Source organism: Scyliorhinus torazame, chromosome 10, assembly GCF_047496885.1.
Source record: "Scyliorhinus torazame isolate Kashiwa2021f chromosome 10, sScyTor2.1, whole genome shotgun sequence".
NCBI lineage: Eukaryota > Metazoa > Chordata > Chondrichthyes > Carcharhiniformes > Scyliorhinidae > Scyliorhinus > Scyliorhinus torazame.
The window spans coordinates 168561303-168578757 of record NC_092716.1 but is presented as its reverse complement, the minus strand read 5'-3'; the positions used below and the strand labels follow the sequence as shown (position 1 = coordinate 168578757).

Below are 17455 nucleotides of genomic sequence, written 5' to 3'. Positions count from 1 at the left end.
AATTGTCTGTCCTGCCGGCATAAATTAAATCACCTACCTTACCGGCGGGACAAGGCGGCGTGGGCGGGCTCCGGGGTCCTGGGGGGGGGGGGGCGCGGGGCGATCTGACCCCGGGGGGTGCCCCCACGGTGGCCTGGCCCGTGATCGGGGCCCACCGATCCGCGGGCGGGCCTGTGCCGTGGGGGCACTCTTTCCCTTCCGCCTCCGCCACGGTCTCCACCATGGCGGAGGTGGAAGAGACTCCCTCCACTGCGCATGCGTGGGAAACTGTCAGCGGCCGCTGACGCTCCCGCGCATGCGCCGCCTGGAGATGTCATTTCCGCGCCAGCTGGTGGGGCAACAAAGGCCGTTTCTGCCAGCTGGCGGGGCGGAAATTCCTCCGGCGTCGGCCTAGCCCCTCAATGTTGGGGCTCGGCCCCCAAAGATGCGGAGCATTCCGCACCTTTGGGGCGGCGCGATGCCCGTCTGATTGGCGCCGTTTTGGGCGCCAGTCGGCGGACATCGCGCCGTTTCCGGAGAATTTTGCCCCATATCTTGAATTATGGAGCAGCTGTATTAGTCATAACTTTTCCATTACCACAGGATATCTACCCTGCAAATTAAATGGGGTAAATGCCATTACACTGATAGCCCAGCACATTGCTGAATTTCTTACAGGTAGAAGCTGTTCACTGATATAAGGAAGCAAGTCAGATTTTAACCTATGTTATGACAAATGCATTCTATTCACTTCACATTGAAATATAATTTCAATTGTAGAGCTGGTATAACATTCAGAACTTACACAGAAACCCTTCTTTACAACTGGTCATTTACAATTAACCAGCCCAACTGTTAAACACTCAACATCACCGTATGGTGGAATGGGCAGTCAATTTCTATACTGGAGCTATTTGACCTCCAACCATCTCTTCAAAGCCTTTCCTTGTCCCCTTGATCGTTATCTTTGAACACTATGAGGAGCCTAAGGAATTCCTCATCGCATAGAGACTGTTAATCATCTGATGCCCTTGCTTCTCCCTTCCCCATAACCCGAAAGAGACAGGGATGATGAAGCTACAGTTCGAGGAATGGACACAGGTTGAGTATCCATTGCAGAATGGACATTAAAACCAGAATGAATTTACAACATAGAGCTTGAAGCCAGACTGAAGTCAAGGATGAGAGGGTACTTATATTGAGGAGAACCTTGAAATGCAGGGACTATTGGAGCAGAGAAAGCTGATGTGAGATTCAATGAAGGATTTTTAAATCATGAAGAGTTTTAATAGGTCAAAAAAGGAAATGTTTTCCTCCCATTCGGGAGTCAATGATGAATTTATTAGTTTAAAAGTGAGAGTAAAAACAGAGAAGGTTACGAAAGAATGGGATGCTTCAGAAATGTTGAGCAAACAAGGGACTCTGAATTATATAAGGGAAAATTAGATAAATATAGAATGCAGAGGAAGATACAGGATTATAGGAAGATTGAAAGGCAATGGAGTTTGGGGTTTGCTAGAGAATTTGCAGGAATTTGACCCAGCAATGATGAAAGATTGGTAAATAGTGTCCAAGTCAGGATGGTGACTTCCAAGGGAACTTGTTCGCATGCACCTGCTGCCTTCGCCCTTCTAAGTGGTGGAAATCACAGGTTTTGCACTAGGAAACAGGTGACCAGGTTGTTCTTCAGCCTAAATGTGGGAAAAATTTGACTCCTGTATAATAAAGTAGGAAAATATCAGTGAATGATCAGTGTCTCTATTGCTGGTTCAGTAACTTTTCCCGTCATTAAAAAAAGCTTCTAATCCTTTCTGACACCTCAGAATATTGGTCTCGCCTCCCTTGGAGCAACTGAAGAGGAAATTGAAAAGCTTTCCACGGTGAGCTTCAGCATATTCACAACTGCATGCAATTCACATTGATTGTTAACTTGTTTTCTCAAATAAGCAACATAAAGCGGACACCATCAAAATTACCTCATTACATTACGATGTAAAGTTAAAGCACATGGCACTGTGGGTAATGTCTTGAGAGCGATAGAAAGCTGCTTGGCAGACAGGGAGCAGACAGTTGGAATAAATGGGTCTTTTTCCAATTGGCAGGCAGTGACTAGTGGGATACCGCAGAGATCTGTGCTAGGACCCCAACTGTTCACGTTATATATTAATGATTTGGATGAGGGAACTAAACATAACAGGTGGGATTCTCCCGAATCCGCGCAATGGCCCGATGCCGGCGTAAAAAACGTCGCGAACCACTCCAGCGTTGGGCCGACCAGATGTTGCGGAATTCTCCACACTTTCAGGGGCTAGGCCAGCGGCGGAGGGGTTGGCGCTGCGCCAGCCGGCACCGAAGGGACTGCGCGAGTTAGCGCATGTGCAGAACCGCCAGCGTGGTTCACCGCATGCGCAGACTGGCCGGCGTATTCTAGCGCATGCGCACGGGGGTGTCTTCTCCAGGCCGGCCATGGCGGAGCCCGACAGAGGCCGGCGCGGAAGGAAGGAGTGCCCCCACGGCACAGGGCCGCCTGTAGATTGGTGGGCCCGATCGCGGGCCAGGCCACCATGGGGGCCCCCTTTGGGGTCGGATCCCCCCGCGCCCCCACCCCCCGAGGACCGCACCAGCGAACCTACCTGCCAGGTCCCGCCATGTGGGACCATGTCCAATCCACGCTGACGGGACTGGCCAGCAACCGACGGCCGCTTGGCCCATCGGGACCTGTAGAATTGCCGGGGGGCCGCTGCCAATGTCCCCTGATCGGCGCACCGTGATCCCCACCCCCACCCGATAACCTGCGCCGGAGAATATGGCAGCCAGCATTGGAGCGGCAGGGCGGGATTCACGCCGCCCCCCCCGGGGATTCTCCAACCTGGCGGGGGGTCGGAGAGTCCCGTCCAATATTTCTAAATATGCAGATGATACAAAGTTGGGTGGGAGGGTGAACTGTAAGGAGGATGCAGAGATGCTTCAGCAGGATTTCGACAGGCTGAGTGAGTGGGAATATGAATGGTATATGCAGTATAATGTGGATAAATGTGAGATTATCTACTTTGGTAGTAAAAATAGAACGGCACATTATTATTTGGTGTAAATTGAGAGAGTGGATACTCAGCAAGACCTTGGTGTCCTCGTGCATCAGTTGCTGAAAGTAAGCACGCAGGTACAGGACGCAGTAAAGAAGGCAAATGGTATGTTGGTCTTCATAGCAAGAGGCTTTGTGTATAGGAATAGGGATGTTTTATTACAATTGTATAGGGCATTGATGAGGCAACACCTGGAGTATTGTGTGCAGTTTTGGTGTCGTTATCTGAGGAAGGATGTTCTTGCTATGGAGGGAGTACAGCGAAGGTTTACCAGGCTTATTCCTGGGATGGCGGGACTGTCATATGAGGAGAGACTAAATCGGTTAGGATTATATTCATTAGAGTTTAGAAGAGTGAGGGGTGAGCTCATAGAAACTTATAAAATTCTAACAGGATTAGGCCAGTTAGATTCAGAAAGAATGTTCTCAATGGAGGGGGAGTCCAGAACTAGGGGTCATAGTTTGAGGATAAGGGGTAAATCTTTAAGGACTGAGGTGAAGAGAAATGTCTTCACCCAGAGAGTGGTGACCCTGCGTAATACACTCCCACAGGAAGTAGTTGAGGCCAAATCATTGTGTAATTTCAAGAAGGAATTAGATATAGCTCTTGGGGCTAAAGGGATCAAGGGATATGGGGGATGGTGGGATCAGGGTATTGAACCTGATGATCAGCCATGATCATAATGAATGGCAGAGTAGGCTTGAAGGGCCGAATGGCCACCTCCTGCTTTTATTTTCCATGTATGTTTCCATGTACACCCTCACACTGCACTGAAAAAAGCTGGGCAATTGTTCTTTCTAACTTGTCTGTTGCAGTTATATTGGTTCACTGTGGAATTTGGACTGTGCAAGCAAAATGGTGAAATCAGAGCGTATGGAGCTGGCCTGCTGTCAGCCTACGGTGAGCTAATTGTGAGTGATGTGTCCATTTTTATAAATGTCAAAAATAATTTTTCCAGCATGATGTTTAATTTTTGTAAACTTAACTTCAAAGAGGTTTTTAAGAGTGACCTTTTTGTTTTCTGGCTCTCTTGCAATGTTTCCTCTGACTCAAATGGATTTATCCTGAATTCCCATAGCTTTGAATTTGACTTTCACAAGTGAATGAAGAGGTACCTACCTCTTCATTCACCTGAGGAAGGAGCAGTGCTCCGAAAGCTAGTGATTAGAAACAAACCTGTTGGACTTTAACCTGGTGTTGTAAGACATCTTACTACGCTCACCCCAGTCCAACGCCAGCATCGTCACATCATCAAAATAATTGATTATCTCTTTTTGGAGAGAGCATTTTGTTCATGTCTTCCCTTTTAATATGGTAGTCACTCAGAATAGTTATTATTCTGTGTTGATCCTCAGTTTCACACTTATTTGCAAACGTTCGGGCTTTTATCCGATTGCCCTCTTCATAGGGCACTCCTCCTCCCCTGTTTTGCCCCACCATGTGCATCAAGTAAAGAAAGGTTTGGCTTGTTCTGATCTGCCAATATTCAAATAATTTGCTAATATGGGCTCAAACATAATTGTGTGACTTCGGCAAGATACTCATGAATCTTTAAGCCAACTAACCATGCAAAGTCAGTACCCAGAGCATAATTTAAAATGCAGCAGTTTGGGTGATTTAGAGAGGAGGAACAAGGTATTGTTTTTTGTACAACAAGCAATATTCTATATGGCTTTGGAATTTTTTTGAAAATAAAATTCTGCATGTCTCTTAATGCATGGAAGTAGATATCAAGCTTGCATTACACTTTAACCAAGAGCTACGGTTGGCTGATTTTCACCTGACACAAATGTTTTGTGCACAGCATGCTTTGTCTGGTGAACCCGAGGTACGTGAGTTTGACCCCAACGCTACTGCGATACAGCCCTATCAGGATCAGACATACCAACCGGTGTATTTTGTATCTGAAAGTTTTAGTGATGCTAAAGACAAAATGAGGTGAGTGACTTTATCAAACTACAACAGTGCAATGCCTGTCCAGTGAGTTAAACCTAAACATGTGCACTCATCACCCAGATGATTTACCAAATATACCTCTTCTACTCACTAACCTCAGTTGTGGATCAGATTGTGTTACTGGGTCAGTAATTCAGGAGCATAGATTAATAATACAGAGAAAATAAATTCAATTCTCACTATGATAATTTTAAAAATTCTGCAAATGAGAAACTGCTTCTGGTCAAAGTGGCCAAGGAACTGTTGGATTTGCTTAAAAACCAAACCATTTTACTGATGTACTTTGAGGACGGAAAGCTGTCACCTTTCCTTCATCTGGCCTCCATGTGAGTTTAATAAGATACTAAATATCTGTGTTTCCACTCATGAATCTGTAACCAAACTAAACATGAGGAGTCAGTATCCAGAGCACCAACATAGTTGAGTCATAACTGGTCTCTGAAGCGGCTGAACATGCTAGTCAATTGTATCACACAATGCAAATAGGAGCAAGAGTAGTCCATTCGGCCCATCAAGCCTGTTCCGATATTCAATGTGATCATGGCTGATCCTCTGTTCCGACACCAGATCTCCTGCCCTCTCCCCTTACCCCTTGATGCCTTCAGTGTCTAGAACTCTATCTATTTCAAGCTGTTCAAAGATTCATGAATAAGACTCATCACCATCTCTTCAGAGTAATTAAGAATTGGTATTAAATTCCAGTGATACTGACCTCCTAAAATAAATAACATATTATTCCAAGCCAACTAGCAATCATCATTTGTTATTAGATGTGCTCTCCAATCTCTCCTGGAGCCATTTTATATCTGTGTCAGTCCTAGCACTGTTTTATATCTATACCAGTGATAAAGAGGTTATGTGACAACTGTAAGTGGAATTACCATCCATTTTTCTCTCCCCTGGGATTACACAAGGAGATGTCTGGGGTCAATTGGCCTAAACACACTCGAGTTAGACAGGCTCCTGTTCCTCATCCCTATCCAGTGATTTCTGATTTTTTTTAAATGTGAGTATAGAGGGAATGGGTGGGGACAAAGCTGGGCTCAGCCATGATTTTCTGAGCATGGGTAATGGCTTCAGGAGAGGAGCATTAAAAGGAGACAATTAGAGGGAAAATTAGGCGTAAAAGTCCGTTCTTTATGCTTTGCACCCTAGGCTGATGAATGAAATCAGGAAACAGTCAGCAGAGGAAATTACCACAGTTTTTCAATCCTCCCTCAATAGGAAATGAAAATGAAAATCGCTTATTGTCACAAGTAGGCTTCAAATGAGGTTACTGTGAAAAGCCCCTCGTCGCCACATTCCGGCGCCTGTTTGGAGAGGCTGGTACGGGAATTGAACCATGCTGCTGGCCTGCCTTGGTCTGCTTTCAAAGCCAGCGATTTAACCCTCTGCTAAACCAGCCCCTATGTGCAACATTTGCCAGGTGAATTGATGAACACCAAAATTAAAAGAAAGAAACAACTTTCTTTTGATATAAAATAGCACTTGTTGAAAAGTCTCAGGACATTATCAAATACTTTATAACCAATAAAGTACTCTCAAAGTACTCACTTTAGTAACATACCATTATAGAATTCAGTAATTTTCTGCAAAGGGAAGGTGACGAAACAAAGGAGAATGACACTTTCTGTTGAATTAGTTACTTCCTCAATAATATTAAATTTGTCAAAACCAACTTGCTTCTTAATTTTAGCTTAAAATTTTCACAGTTCAAACTTTGTGAATGTTATGCTCATTGATAGATCATTTTGGAAAGCAAAAGGTTGTGTTATTAAAAGATTCTCAATACACTGAATCCAGCATTTCATCATTTGAATCAAATAGTTGTTTGATGATCATCATTTCTGACAGAACGTTTGGTTTTTGTACTTGCAGAAAGTATGCAGCGAGTATTAAGAGGCCATTTTCAGTGAAATATGATCCATTTTCCAAGACCATTGAAGTTTTGGATAATCCTCAGAAAATCAAAAAGCTGTTGGACAATCTGAAGGATGAGTTGAAGATGCTGATTGATGCACTGGATGTGTTATCCTAACCTCTGGCTCTGCGCATGTCACATAATACAGATGTATTCTGTCTATATTACTGCTGCATTGTAAGCTTCATCATTCGTTAGTCAGACTTGCTTTCATTTTGATGTAGCATTGTGTCTGCAGGCACTATTGTAAAGTTCAAGCAGTTAGAGGGTCTGCTTCATTGCTTCTGCGAATCAGATTTCATTTCTTTTGCCTCCTGAATAGTGGAATGTTAGAAAATGGTCTTTGCCACAACACAAAGTGAGCTCATAGTGTGTTGGCAGCCTGTTCAACATGAGTAAAGAAAATGGGGAGCGGTGTTAAATTGTCTATCAATTTCTTATCGGCCTGTTTTGCAACAGGTTCCAAATCATATAAGTAGACAGGCCTGTTTGAATGAATGGGATCTACCCGTTGTGCTGTCTCACCAATCCCCTTCCCCACAATGTTCTTGTGTTGTTTTGAAAGGGTGCCCCTGCTCATACACTCCACCCCTCAAAAGAGCATGATCGTCCCAAAAGGGAACAAAGTCTCCGAGTGAGCGCGTTTAGTCGTTTGTTTCCCTGCACTCGCAGATGTGGCGAGGTCCCGAAAAGAATCCCCCACCTCCCCCCCAGCCCGAACGCAACATGGGATGATTCCCCCGGTACCCCCCAATGCCCACACCGGGCAACCCCGACCCAATCGCATGGGCACAAAGAAATGCCAGCTTGGCACCTTGGTAGTGCCCAGGTGGCACCCAGGTAGCACTGCCAGGGTGCCAGTCTGACACCAGCAGTGCCAGGGCACCACCCTGCCCAAAGGGTATGCAGCTGGGGGCATCCCTTGGGGACCCCCGCAAATGCGGTTCCATCTGGTCCCTGTTTGTGGGACCAGTACCAAACAATGTTCACCCGACGTCCCCGAGGAGAAGGGATTGAATCCCAAAGCCTCAGGTACCTCGGGAACCTGGCCATTAGAGTAAGGCTTACTGTCTCGCTCCAAAATGCAGATTTGCTAAAAAGCGATCCCGCCCATTGTGGGCGGGATTCCCCTTGCAACATCTTGCGAGATTGAGTTGAATCGCGCAGGGCGTTGCGAGCCAGGTAGACCCTGGGAGCGGGGTCTCCCGGCTTTCACTGCGCCGCGGCGCAATGTGACTGGGGATCGCAGATATATTTTCTCCCAAAATGATTACTTTTAAATTATCCACTTTAAATTGTGTCTGCCCATTTCTGTCCACATCCTTCCAAAGTTTTATGCTATCTACACATTATTTTCTATTTTGACAAGTTTCTATTAACCAAAGACTTCAGAATTATATTCCCTTTTGTCTAAGTCCATGTGATATTAATGTGTAACAGAAAAAGCAATGATCTTAATATTGAATCCTGGGAGCCTGACTGCACATTTATCTCCAGTCAGAAAATTGTCCTTTCACCATCACTTAACAGACAGGAGATTGGAGGCTAATTATGTACCCATTGCCTCTGTCCCTTTAGTACCATGTGCTTCTATTTTGTGAAGGTGTCTGTTATCTGGTACTTGGACAAATGCCTTTTGATAGTTCATATGTACAAAACCTACCGCACTACATTCATCAACTGTCTGTTACTTTAAAGAATTCAATTAGGTTACTTAGGTATGATTTACGTTTAACAAATCTGTGCTGCCTGTCCCTTATTAACATATACTTCTCTATATGAGAATTAATTTTGCCCTGTAAATGACTTTGGTGTCTCTGTTAATGATATCGCAACTTTCTGCTTGAATCGCTCTTCGTAATGGACAAGCTTGATGCCTTGGGAAATCGAACTGCTTGTGTTCGCCAATTGTTCCCCAGCCAATCCTCATTTAATGTGTGCATTCTCACCAACAAGCTGATGGTGTTGTGTTGATTTTTGTTGTTCCCTCCGCGTAATATGTGGCAATGGTCAAGTTCTTCAGCATTTGGAATAGAATGTTGTCTTTGCTCTCTTCATGGAATAAACAGTGTATTGGTTGGGAAGAAAAACCTCTGTAATTTTGTATTGAACTGCCTCTCCAAAGACTTGAAGTGACCATGTGAGAAAACATTTACAAACCAACATCCAAAACCACAGAGATTTGTCATTAAAATAAACAGAAAAATATTGAAAGGCTACACAAGCAAGTTAGAATCCAAAAGAGGAAGATAGGTTGACTCTTTCTACATCATAGCACAGTCAGTGTACTGAAGCTTTTTACAGCACGAATGTCTGCAAGTTAAAAACATGAAAGGAATGGAGAACAGAGAGAGGATAAAAAGGAGCAAGTTGTTAGCAGCTAGTTAGTTAATAATTAGCTAACACTCCTGGATTCACTGGGAATTGCGAAGTTAAGCTCCCAAGATTTATTGTGAGCAAATCAAGAGACAATGGGGATAAAGGACGTGATCTACGCTCGAGCGTGGTGTGGCCGATGAATCCCGGCAGTGTTAACGTCTCAAGGGATCCACCCAAGTCCTGCGAGGCGTCCGTGTCAGAAACATGCCCGCAAGGGGCGTGACCAAACGGCTCACGTTGAAGTCGGTTTATAAACAACTTAGGCCTCGTGGGATCCATCGGCTTCCCCAGCGAGGCCCCAGCTGGGAGCAATGCAGCACTGGAACAGCACCCCGAGGGTCTCCCGGCTATCGGTCAGGGCCAGTGGAAGGTGGCCCTTTGGCCCTTCCCTTAGCACACGGGCAAGCCAGGTACTGCCAAGGTGCCTGGATAGCATTGCCAAGCTGACAGGAGCACTGCCAGGGTGGCAGTGCAAGCGTGCACTGCCAAGGGCCAGGGGCGACATGGGCGATGCTCATGAAAGAAGAGTGGAGGAGGGTTTTGAAGAGTGGGTGTGTGCAGGGGAGGTATGTAAGGGCCTCTGGGAGGGTGGGGGGTGATGGGTGGGGCTCCTGGAAGGGGAGGGGCCTGTGAGTGGACATGGGGGTCAGGGGGACCCCATAGCGGGGTATCCTCACTTGGGGGGGTATGGGGTAGTGTCCATGTGTGTAGGGTGTCACATTGCCCATGGGTGGGGGGTGTGGGGGACCCCCAAACCTAATTCGAGATCGGGACAACCTTTCAAAATGACGGCCCGAATGTTGCGTTCAGCTCCCCAGTGTGATCTTGCGGCAGGTGGGGCGGAAGTATCCGGCCCTAAGTGTGGGCTAAACTGGTGAGAAACTCCCCAGGGCCCAAAAAAGTGACCATTGATTAGTGGCAGAGCCGGCGGGAAACTCCCGCCACATATGAACTTCGAGATTTTGGGGGAGCATCGCACCCATAGTTTGTGGTTTAGGCTATTACATGTCACATCAGTGGTTTGCACATATGGGACTTCTGACACGAAAACCTCATGTTCTGCTGTCAACTCTTCCATTAACTCCCATGCACCCAGAACATATGAAAAGCTGTGGTTATAGAGCTGCCGAGGGGTAGTGAGTTCAGGTATCTGCAGGTTAGGGACTTTGCACGAAAGCTCTGGAAAGGGTTCCCTAGATTGCCGGGATACACCCTGCTGGAGCGACTGCTGCTTCCGGATGTGGAAGGGGAGGGAAGAATTGGGGATATATATAAGTGGCTGGGGGTGCGGGGAGGCGAGCGGGTGGTGAAGATCAAGGAGAAATGGGAAGCGGAGTTGGGAATGGAGATCAATTGGGGAGTATGGAGTGAGGCACTGTGAAGGGTAAAGGGGACCTCCTCTTGTGCAAGGATGAGCCTGATACAGTTTAAGGTGGTGCACAGGGTGCATATGACTCGGGCGAGAATGAGTGGGTTCTTTCAGCGGGTAGCAGATGAGTGTGAGAGGTGTGGGTGGGGGCCAGTGAATCATGCACACATGTTTTGGGTTTGTGAAAAATTGGGACGATTCTGGGCGGGAGTGTTCGCGGTCTTAGCCAGGCTAGTGGAGGAGGGAGTGGACCCGGACCCTTTGGTGACGATATTTGGGGTTTCAGAGAAGCCGGAGCTCATGGAGTGGAGGAAGGCCGATGTCGGCCTTCGCCTCTCTGATTGCACAGCAGCGAATTTTGCTGGAGTGACAGTCCGCATCGCCACCGGGGGTAGCAGCATGGTTGGGTGACCTGTATGACTTCCTGCGGTTAGAGAAGATAAAATATGAGTTAAGGGGCTCAGCAGGGGAGTTTGAGAAAAGGTGGGGGATGTTTGTGACCGTGGGCGTCATTCTCCGCCGGCGGGAGTCTCCGTTTTGCCGGCGCCCGGGGGTTTACCGACAGCGTGGGGCTGCCCCACAATGGGAAACCCCATTGACAGGCCGGTGTTACGGAGACTCCCGCCGGCCGGTCGGGGCAGAAATGTGGCGGGGCGGGTAGGAGAATTTCGCCCAGTGTTTGAGGAGCTGTTCGGCGCGGGGGGGGTGGGGGGATGAAAAAGGAGAAAAATCTGTACAAACTGTATAGTTGATTGTTGGGAAGAATCTCGGGGTGTTTATTTGCTGTAACCTACTTTGATAGAAGTTTGAATAAAATGAATTTTTTAAAAAATGAAAAGCTGTGGTTAGGGGTTATCACCAGGGAAACAACATTGATGCCACCATTGTTTTTACAGTTCATGGGATGTGGACATCGCCAACAAGGTCAGCAATCATTCTCCATTACTAATCAGCCTTGAGACAACTAAGTGGCTTGCTGGGCCCCTGCAGAGAGCAGTTAAGAGTCAACCATATTACTGTGGATCGGAAGTTACATATAGATTTCTTGCCCTAAAAGACATTAGTGACCAAGATCATTTTTTTTTTAGTTTGATAGTTTCATGTTCACTATAGTAGCTTGTTATTCTAAATTTATGTAAATAGTGCAATTTAAACCTCCTTGCTTCCATGGCGGGATGTGAACTCATGTCTCTGTGTCACCAGTTCAGTAACATAACCACCATGTTACTGTACCTGGTCCTGAGTATGGTCACCAAGTTTGGACCACCAAAAACTAGGCAGGCGAGGAAACAGAGTCACAAGATGTGTTAAGCTTGAAATGGAAACATAGGCCTGGACTTTTGTTCCCAAGTTTGGAGGGCAGAGATGTAACACTTGCTGGCATTGCAAATCCAGCCTAGGAAAAAGATGCCCACAATCTGTAACCTCATGGCCCGGCATATCCCCCACTCTACCATTACCATCAAGCCAGGGGATCAACCCTGGTTCAATGGAAAGTGAAAGAGGGCATGCCAGGAGCAATACCAGGCATACCTAAAAATGGTGAAGCTACAACATAGGACTACTTGTGTGCCAAACAGCATAAGCAGCAAGAAATAGACAGAGCTAAGCGATTCCACAACCAGCAATCAGATCTATTTTCTGCAGTCTTGTCACATCCAGTTATGAATGATGGTGGACAATTAAACAATTTGCTGGTGGCGGAGGCTCCACAAATATCCCCTTCCTCAATAATGATGGAGGCCAGCGCATTAGTGCAAAAGAGGGTGGCACAGTAGCACAGTGGTTAGCACTGCTGCTTCACAGCTCCAAGGGCCTGGGTTCAATTCCGGCCTTGGGTGACTGTCTGTTTGGAGTTTGCACTTTCTCCTTGCGTCTGCTAGGCTTTCCTCCGGGTGCTCTGGTTTCCTCCCACAGTCCAAAGATGTGCAGGTCAGGTGGATTGGCCATGCTAAATTGTCCCTTAGTATCCAAAACAAATGTTAGATGGGGTTACAGGGGTAGGGTGGAGGTATGGGCTTCAGTAGGGTGCTCTTTCCTAGGGCCGGTGCAGATCCAATGGTGCGAATGGTCTCCTTCTGCACTTTAGAAAAAATAAATTTAGAGTACCCAAATCATTTTTTTTCCAATTAAGGGGCAATTTAGTGTGGCCAATCCACCTAGCCTCCACATCTTTGGGTTGTGGGGGCAAAACCCACGCAAACACAGGGAGAACGTGTCCACAGACAGTGACCCAGAGCCCGGATCGAACCTGGGACCTCAGCGCCATGAGGCAGCAGGGCTAACCCTCTGTGCTACCGTGCCGCCTTCTCTGTTGATTCTATGAAAAGATAAAGTTGAAGCATTCACAATTAAATTCAGCCAGAGGTGCCGAGTGGATGATCCACCTCAGTCTCCTCCAGATGTCCCCACCATCACAAATGTCAGTCTTCAGCCAATACGATTCACTCCATGTGATATCAAAAAATGGCTGAAGGCTGCAACGGTTATAGGCCCTGGCAATATTCCGGCAATAGTACTGAACACTTGTGCTCCACAGCTTGCCACACCCCAAGCCAAGTTGTTCCAGTATAACTACAACACTGGCATCTACACGGCCTTGTGGAAAGTTGCCCAGCTATATCCTGGCACAAAAAGCAGGACAAATCCCACCTGGCTAATTAACATCCCATCAGTCTACTCTTGATCATCAGCAAAGCGATGGAAGGGGACTGTCAAGCAACATTTGCCAAGCAATAACCTGCTCACTGACACCCTGTTTGTGTTCCGCCAAGGTCACTCAGCTCCTGACCACATTACAGCCTTGGTTCAATAATGGACAAAAGAGATGAATTCGACAGGTGAGGTGAAAGTGACTGTCTTGACACCAGGGCAGCATTTGACTGAGTATGGCATCAAAGAGCCCGGGCTAAACTGGAGTCAATGGGAATCAGAGGGGAAACTCTCCACTGGCTGGAATCATACCCAGCACAAAGGAAAGTTGTTGTGGATGTTGGCGATCAATCATCTCAGATCCAGGACATCACTGCAGGAGTTACTCAGGGTAGTGTCCTAGGCCCAACCATCACCAGCTATTTCATCAATGACCTTTACTCCTTGTAAGGTCAGAAGTGGAGATGTTTGCTGATGATTACCTCGGCCGGGATTCTCCCCTACCCGGCGGGGCGGGGGGTCCCGGCGGGATGGAGTGGCGGGAACCACTCCGGCGTCGGGCCACCCCAAAGATGCGGATTTCTCCGCACCTTTAGGGCCAACCCCTCACCTTGAGGGGCTAGGCCCACGCCGGAATGGTTGGCGCGTCGCTGGCCGGCGGGAAAGGCCTTTGGCGGCACGCCAGCCGGGGCCGAAAGGACTTTGTCAGTGGCTGCTGACGTCATCCCCGCGCCTGCGGTGGGGGGGGGGTCACCTCCACGTCGGCCATGGTGAAGGCTGTGGCTGAGGCGGAGGGTAAAGCGTGCCCCCACGGCACAGGCCCACCCACGGATCAGTGGGCCTTGATCGTGGGTCAGGCCACCGTGGGGGCACCCCCAAGGGCCAGATCGTCCCGTGCCCCCCCCAGGACCCCGGAGCCCGCCCGCGCCGCCTGGTCCCGCCGGTAAAAGAGGTGGTTTGATTCTCGCCGGCGGGACAGGCATCCTAGCAGCGGGACTTCGGCCCATCGCGGGCCGGAGAATCGCCGGGGGGGGGGGGGTTGCTCGCCGACCGGCGCGGTGCGATTCCCGCCCTCGCCGAATATCCGGTGCCGGAGATTTCGGCAACCGGCGGGGGCGGGATTCACGCCAGCCCTCGGCGATTCTCCGACCCGGCGGGGGGGTCAAAGAATCCCGCCCATTATGTTCAGCACTATTCACAACTCCTCAGATACCGAAGCAGTCCATGACCAAATACAGCAAGACCAAGATAATATCTAGGCTTAGGCTGACAAGTGGTAACTAATGTTCATGCCACACAAGTGCCAGGCAATGACTATCTCCAACATAAAAAATGTAACCATCACCCCTTGACATTCAATGGTATCATCATCACTGAATCCCCCACGATCAACATCCTGGGGCGACCATTGACCAGAAACTGAACTGGACCAGCCACATAAATAATGTAACTGTAAGAATGGTTCAGAGGCTAGGGGTCTTGCAGTGAATAACTCAACTCCTGACTCCCCAAAGCATGCCCACCATCTCAAAGGAACAAGTCAGGACTATGATGGAATACTCTCCAACTGCCTAGTACAGCTCCAACAACACTCAAGAAGCAAGACACCATCTTGCTTGATTGGCATCCCACCCACCACCTTCAACACAGATAGGCGCTTCTCTGGATGGGAAAGAGACTCCAGGATGGTATGTTGCCTCCCTAGTGCCAGAGTCAAGGATGTCTCTGAACGAACACAACCTGAAGGGGGAGGGTAAATAGCCAGAGGTCGCAGTACACTTAGGCACTAATGACATAAGCAGGAAGAGTGATGAGGTCCTGCAGAAGGAGGTCAGGGAGTGAGGCAATAAGGTCTAAAGCAGGACCTCTCGGGTTGTAATCTCAGGATGACTCCCTGTGCCATGTGCCAGTGAGGCTAGAAATAGGAGGATAGTGCAGCTAAATACTTGGCTAAATTGGTGTGCAGGAGGGAGGGCTTCAGATTTCTGGACCACTGGGATCTCTTCCGGGGCAGATCGTTATATTTTAGAGGACCAATACGCCCAGGGAGCTTAATACATCCCCTTCAATGTGAACCGAGCCCACCAGGGTTGTTGCCATCGCCCGGTCCAGGGAGTGGTTGACTGGATTCATGTCCCCCTACGAGCATTTGCAGATGACAGGCATCTCCATACAAACCGAAAGGGCTTCCACTCGATCAAAGTGCAGCTTATGTGTGACTATCAGCTGCGCATCATTCACTTCTGTGCTGGATACCCAGACAGTGTGCCCGACGCCTTCACCATGGCGCACTCGACGATTCCTGAAATGTTCTGGATGTCTATCTGGCTGAGGGGTTGGCTCCTGGCTGACAGAGATTATTCGCTGCGATCGTGGCTGATGACACTGATCCAGAGGCCACAGACTGATGCGCAGACAATCTTGAGTGGCATGGTAGCACAGTAGTTAGCACTGTTGCTTCACAGCACCAGGGTCCCAGGTTCAAATCCCGGCTTGCGTCACTGTCTGTGCGGAGTCTGCATGTTCTCGCCATGTCTGCTTCAGTTTCCTCAGGTGCTCCCGTTTCCTCCCACAAGTCCAGAAAGACGTGCTTGTTAGGTGAATTGGACATTCCGAATTCTCCCTCTGTGTACCCGAACAGGCTCCAGAATGTGGCAACTAGGGGATTTTCACAGTAACTTCATTGCAGTGTTAATGTAAGTCTATTTGTGACACTAATAAAGATTATTTATTATTACAACGATGCCCATACAGCCACCGGAAGCGTGATCAACCAGTGCTTCGGCCTCCTGAAGATGCAGTTTAGATGCCTGGACCGCTCTGGAGGGGCCCCCCAGTATAAATCTGAGAGGGTCGCCGGATCGTGGCAGCCTGCTGTGTCCCCCACCACACCGTGCAGTCGAGGGGCGATGTGCTGGAGGATGAGACAGAATGCCAGTCCTCATCCAATGAGGAGGATGCGGGGGAGGGCAATATGGGCAGGACATGGGGCCCAGGCAGGCACGGGAGGCCACACGATGCCAATGCACACGGGACACTCTGATCGCCTCCAGGTTCACCAACTGGGGAGAGGGGCGGGACTGGCCAGGGGCACGGACTCCGCATCCCACCCCCACATCCCCTCACTGCCCCCCCTCAGGCCATCTACCCCGTCTGTAACCCCCTACGTGATACAGACCAGCTCCACTACGGGATGTGGGCTCTGAATTGGCAGTAACAGCAGTCTGGTCCATGGGATGGAGGATGATGCCAACCTTTTCTGTGGTAAGCTCTGGTGCTCCGCATCGTATGCCAACGTCTGACTCTTGCCCATGGTAGCATTTTCCACTGTCCACCTGGGTGATCCCTGTATGCGAGCTGGCCACTCCATCACACACCAAATCCCTGGGTGACGGTGGTGGGACAGTCGGGGGGTGCGGGGGCTGGGGAGCCCGAGGCACTCACAATATCCGCCCATTCCCTCCCCCCCTCCTCTGGCCAGCCAGACCAGCCCATCGCTCACACCCATCAGGCAGAGCACTGGTAACACTGTGTAACAGGTGTTTAATATGGACAAAAATCACTAAACTGTGCCCTGCCAACTTAACTGGTGTCTAACTTTCTGGCCATATGGGCCCTAACGCTATGTCTAGGTGGTTCCCAGGCAGTACAGCAGGAGTGGAGTTGACCTGCTGTGATTCCCGCCCTGTGACCTGATCCCCATTGGCAGCTGTCTTCTGGGGTGACCGGGCTGGAGGGGCCCGGCTGCTGCACGGGTGTTCAGGTGGTATGGTGCCGTCCTTTGAAGGAGGGGGAAGGAAGTCCGAGGTGCTGCGGTGTTCCGCCACGTCCCCTGCGGGAGTCACCGGCACAGGCCCCATCACCTCCTACTCCCTAATGGTGCCCGATGGTCCCAGGGCTACTCCAAGGGACGGGGGTGTGAGCGGAGCTATGCTCTGAGACTCCTCCGCTACCTGGCGCTGCAATTCCTTGAGGCCTGCTCTGGTCTCGACCAGGGTCTGCACGCTCGTGGCCATAGAGCACAGGGAGTGGACCATCGTCATCTGGGACTGCGCCATATCATTCATTGACTGTGCCGCTACCTTCTGGGTCTGTATCACATCAGCCAGTGACTGC

The 17455-nt window shown here is 49.0% G+C and overlaps 1 protein-coding gene across 2 annotated transcripts in view; it reads left to right on the top strand.

The window, feature by feature from the left end:
• The window catches only part of th (tyrosine hydroxylase), a 68865-nt gene extending 59836 nt beyond the window's left edge, over window positions 1-9029 (top strand). For both annotated transcript variants that reach the window (XM_072518926.1, XM_072518925.1), the window contains 4 exons: window positions 1803-1859; window positions 3878-3973; window positions 4867-5000; window positions 6897-9029. In XM_072518926.1, the coding sequence (XP_072375027.1) occupies window positions 1803-1859; window positions 3878-3973; window positions 4867-5000; window positions 6897-7056 (447 nt within the window). In that variant the 3' untranslated portion in view covers window positions 7057-9029. The remainder of the gene's footprint in view (window positions 1-1802; window positions 1860-3877; window positions 3974-4866; window positions 5001-6896) is intronic.
• Window positions 9030-17455: the final 8426 nt, after the last annotated feature.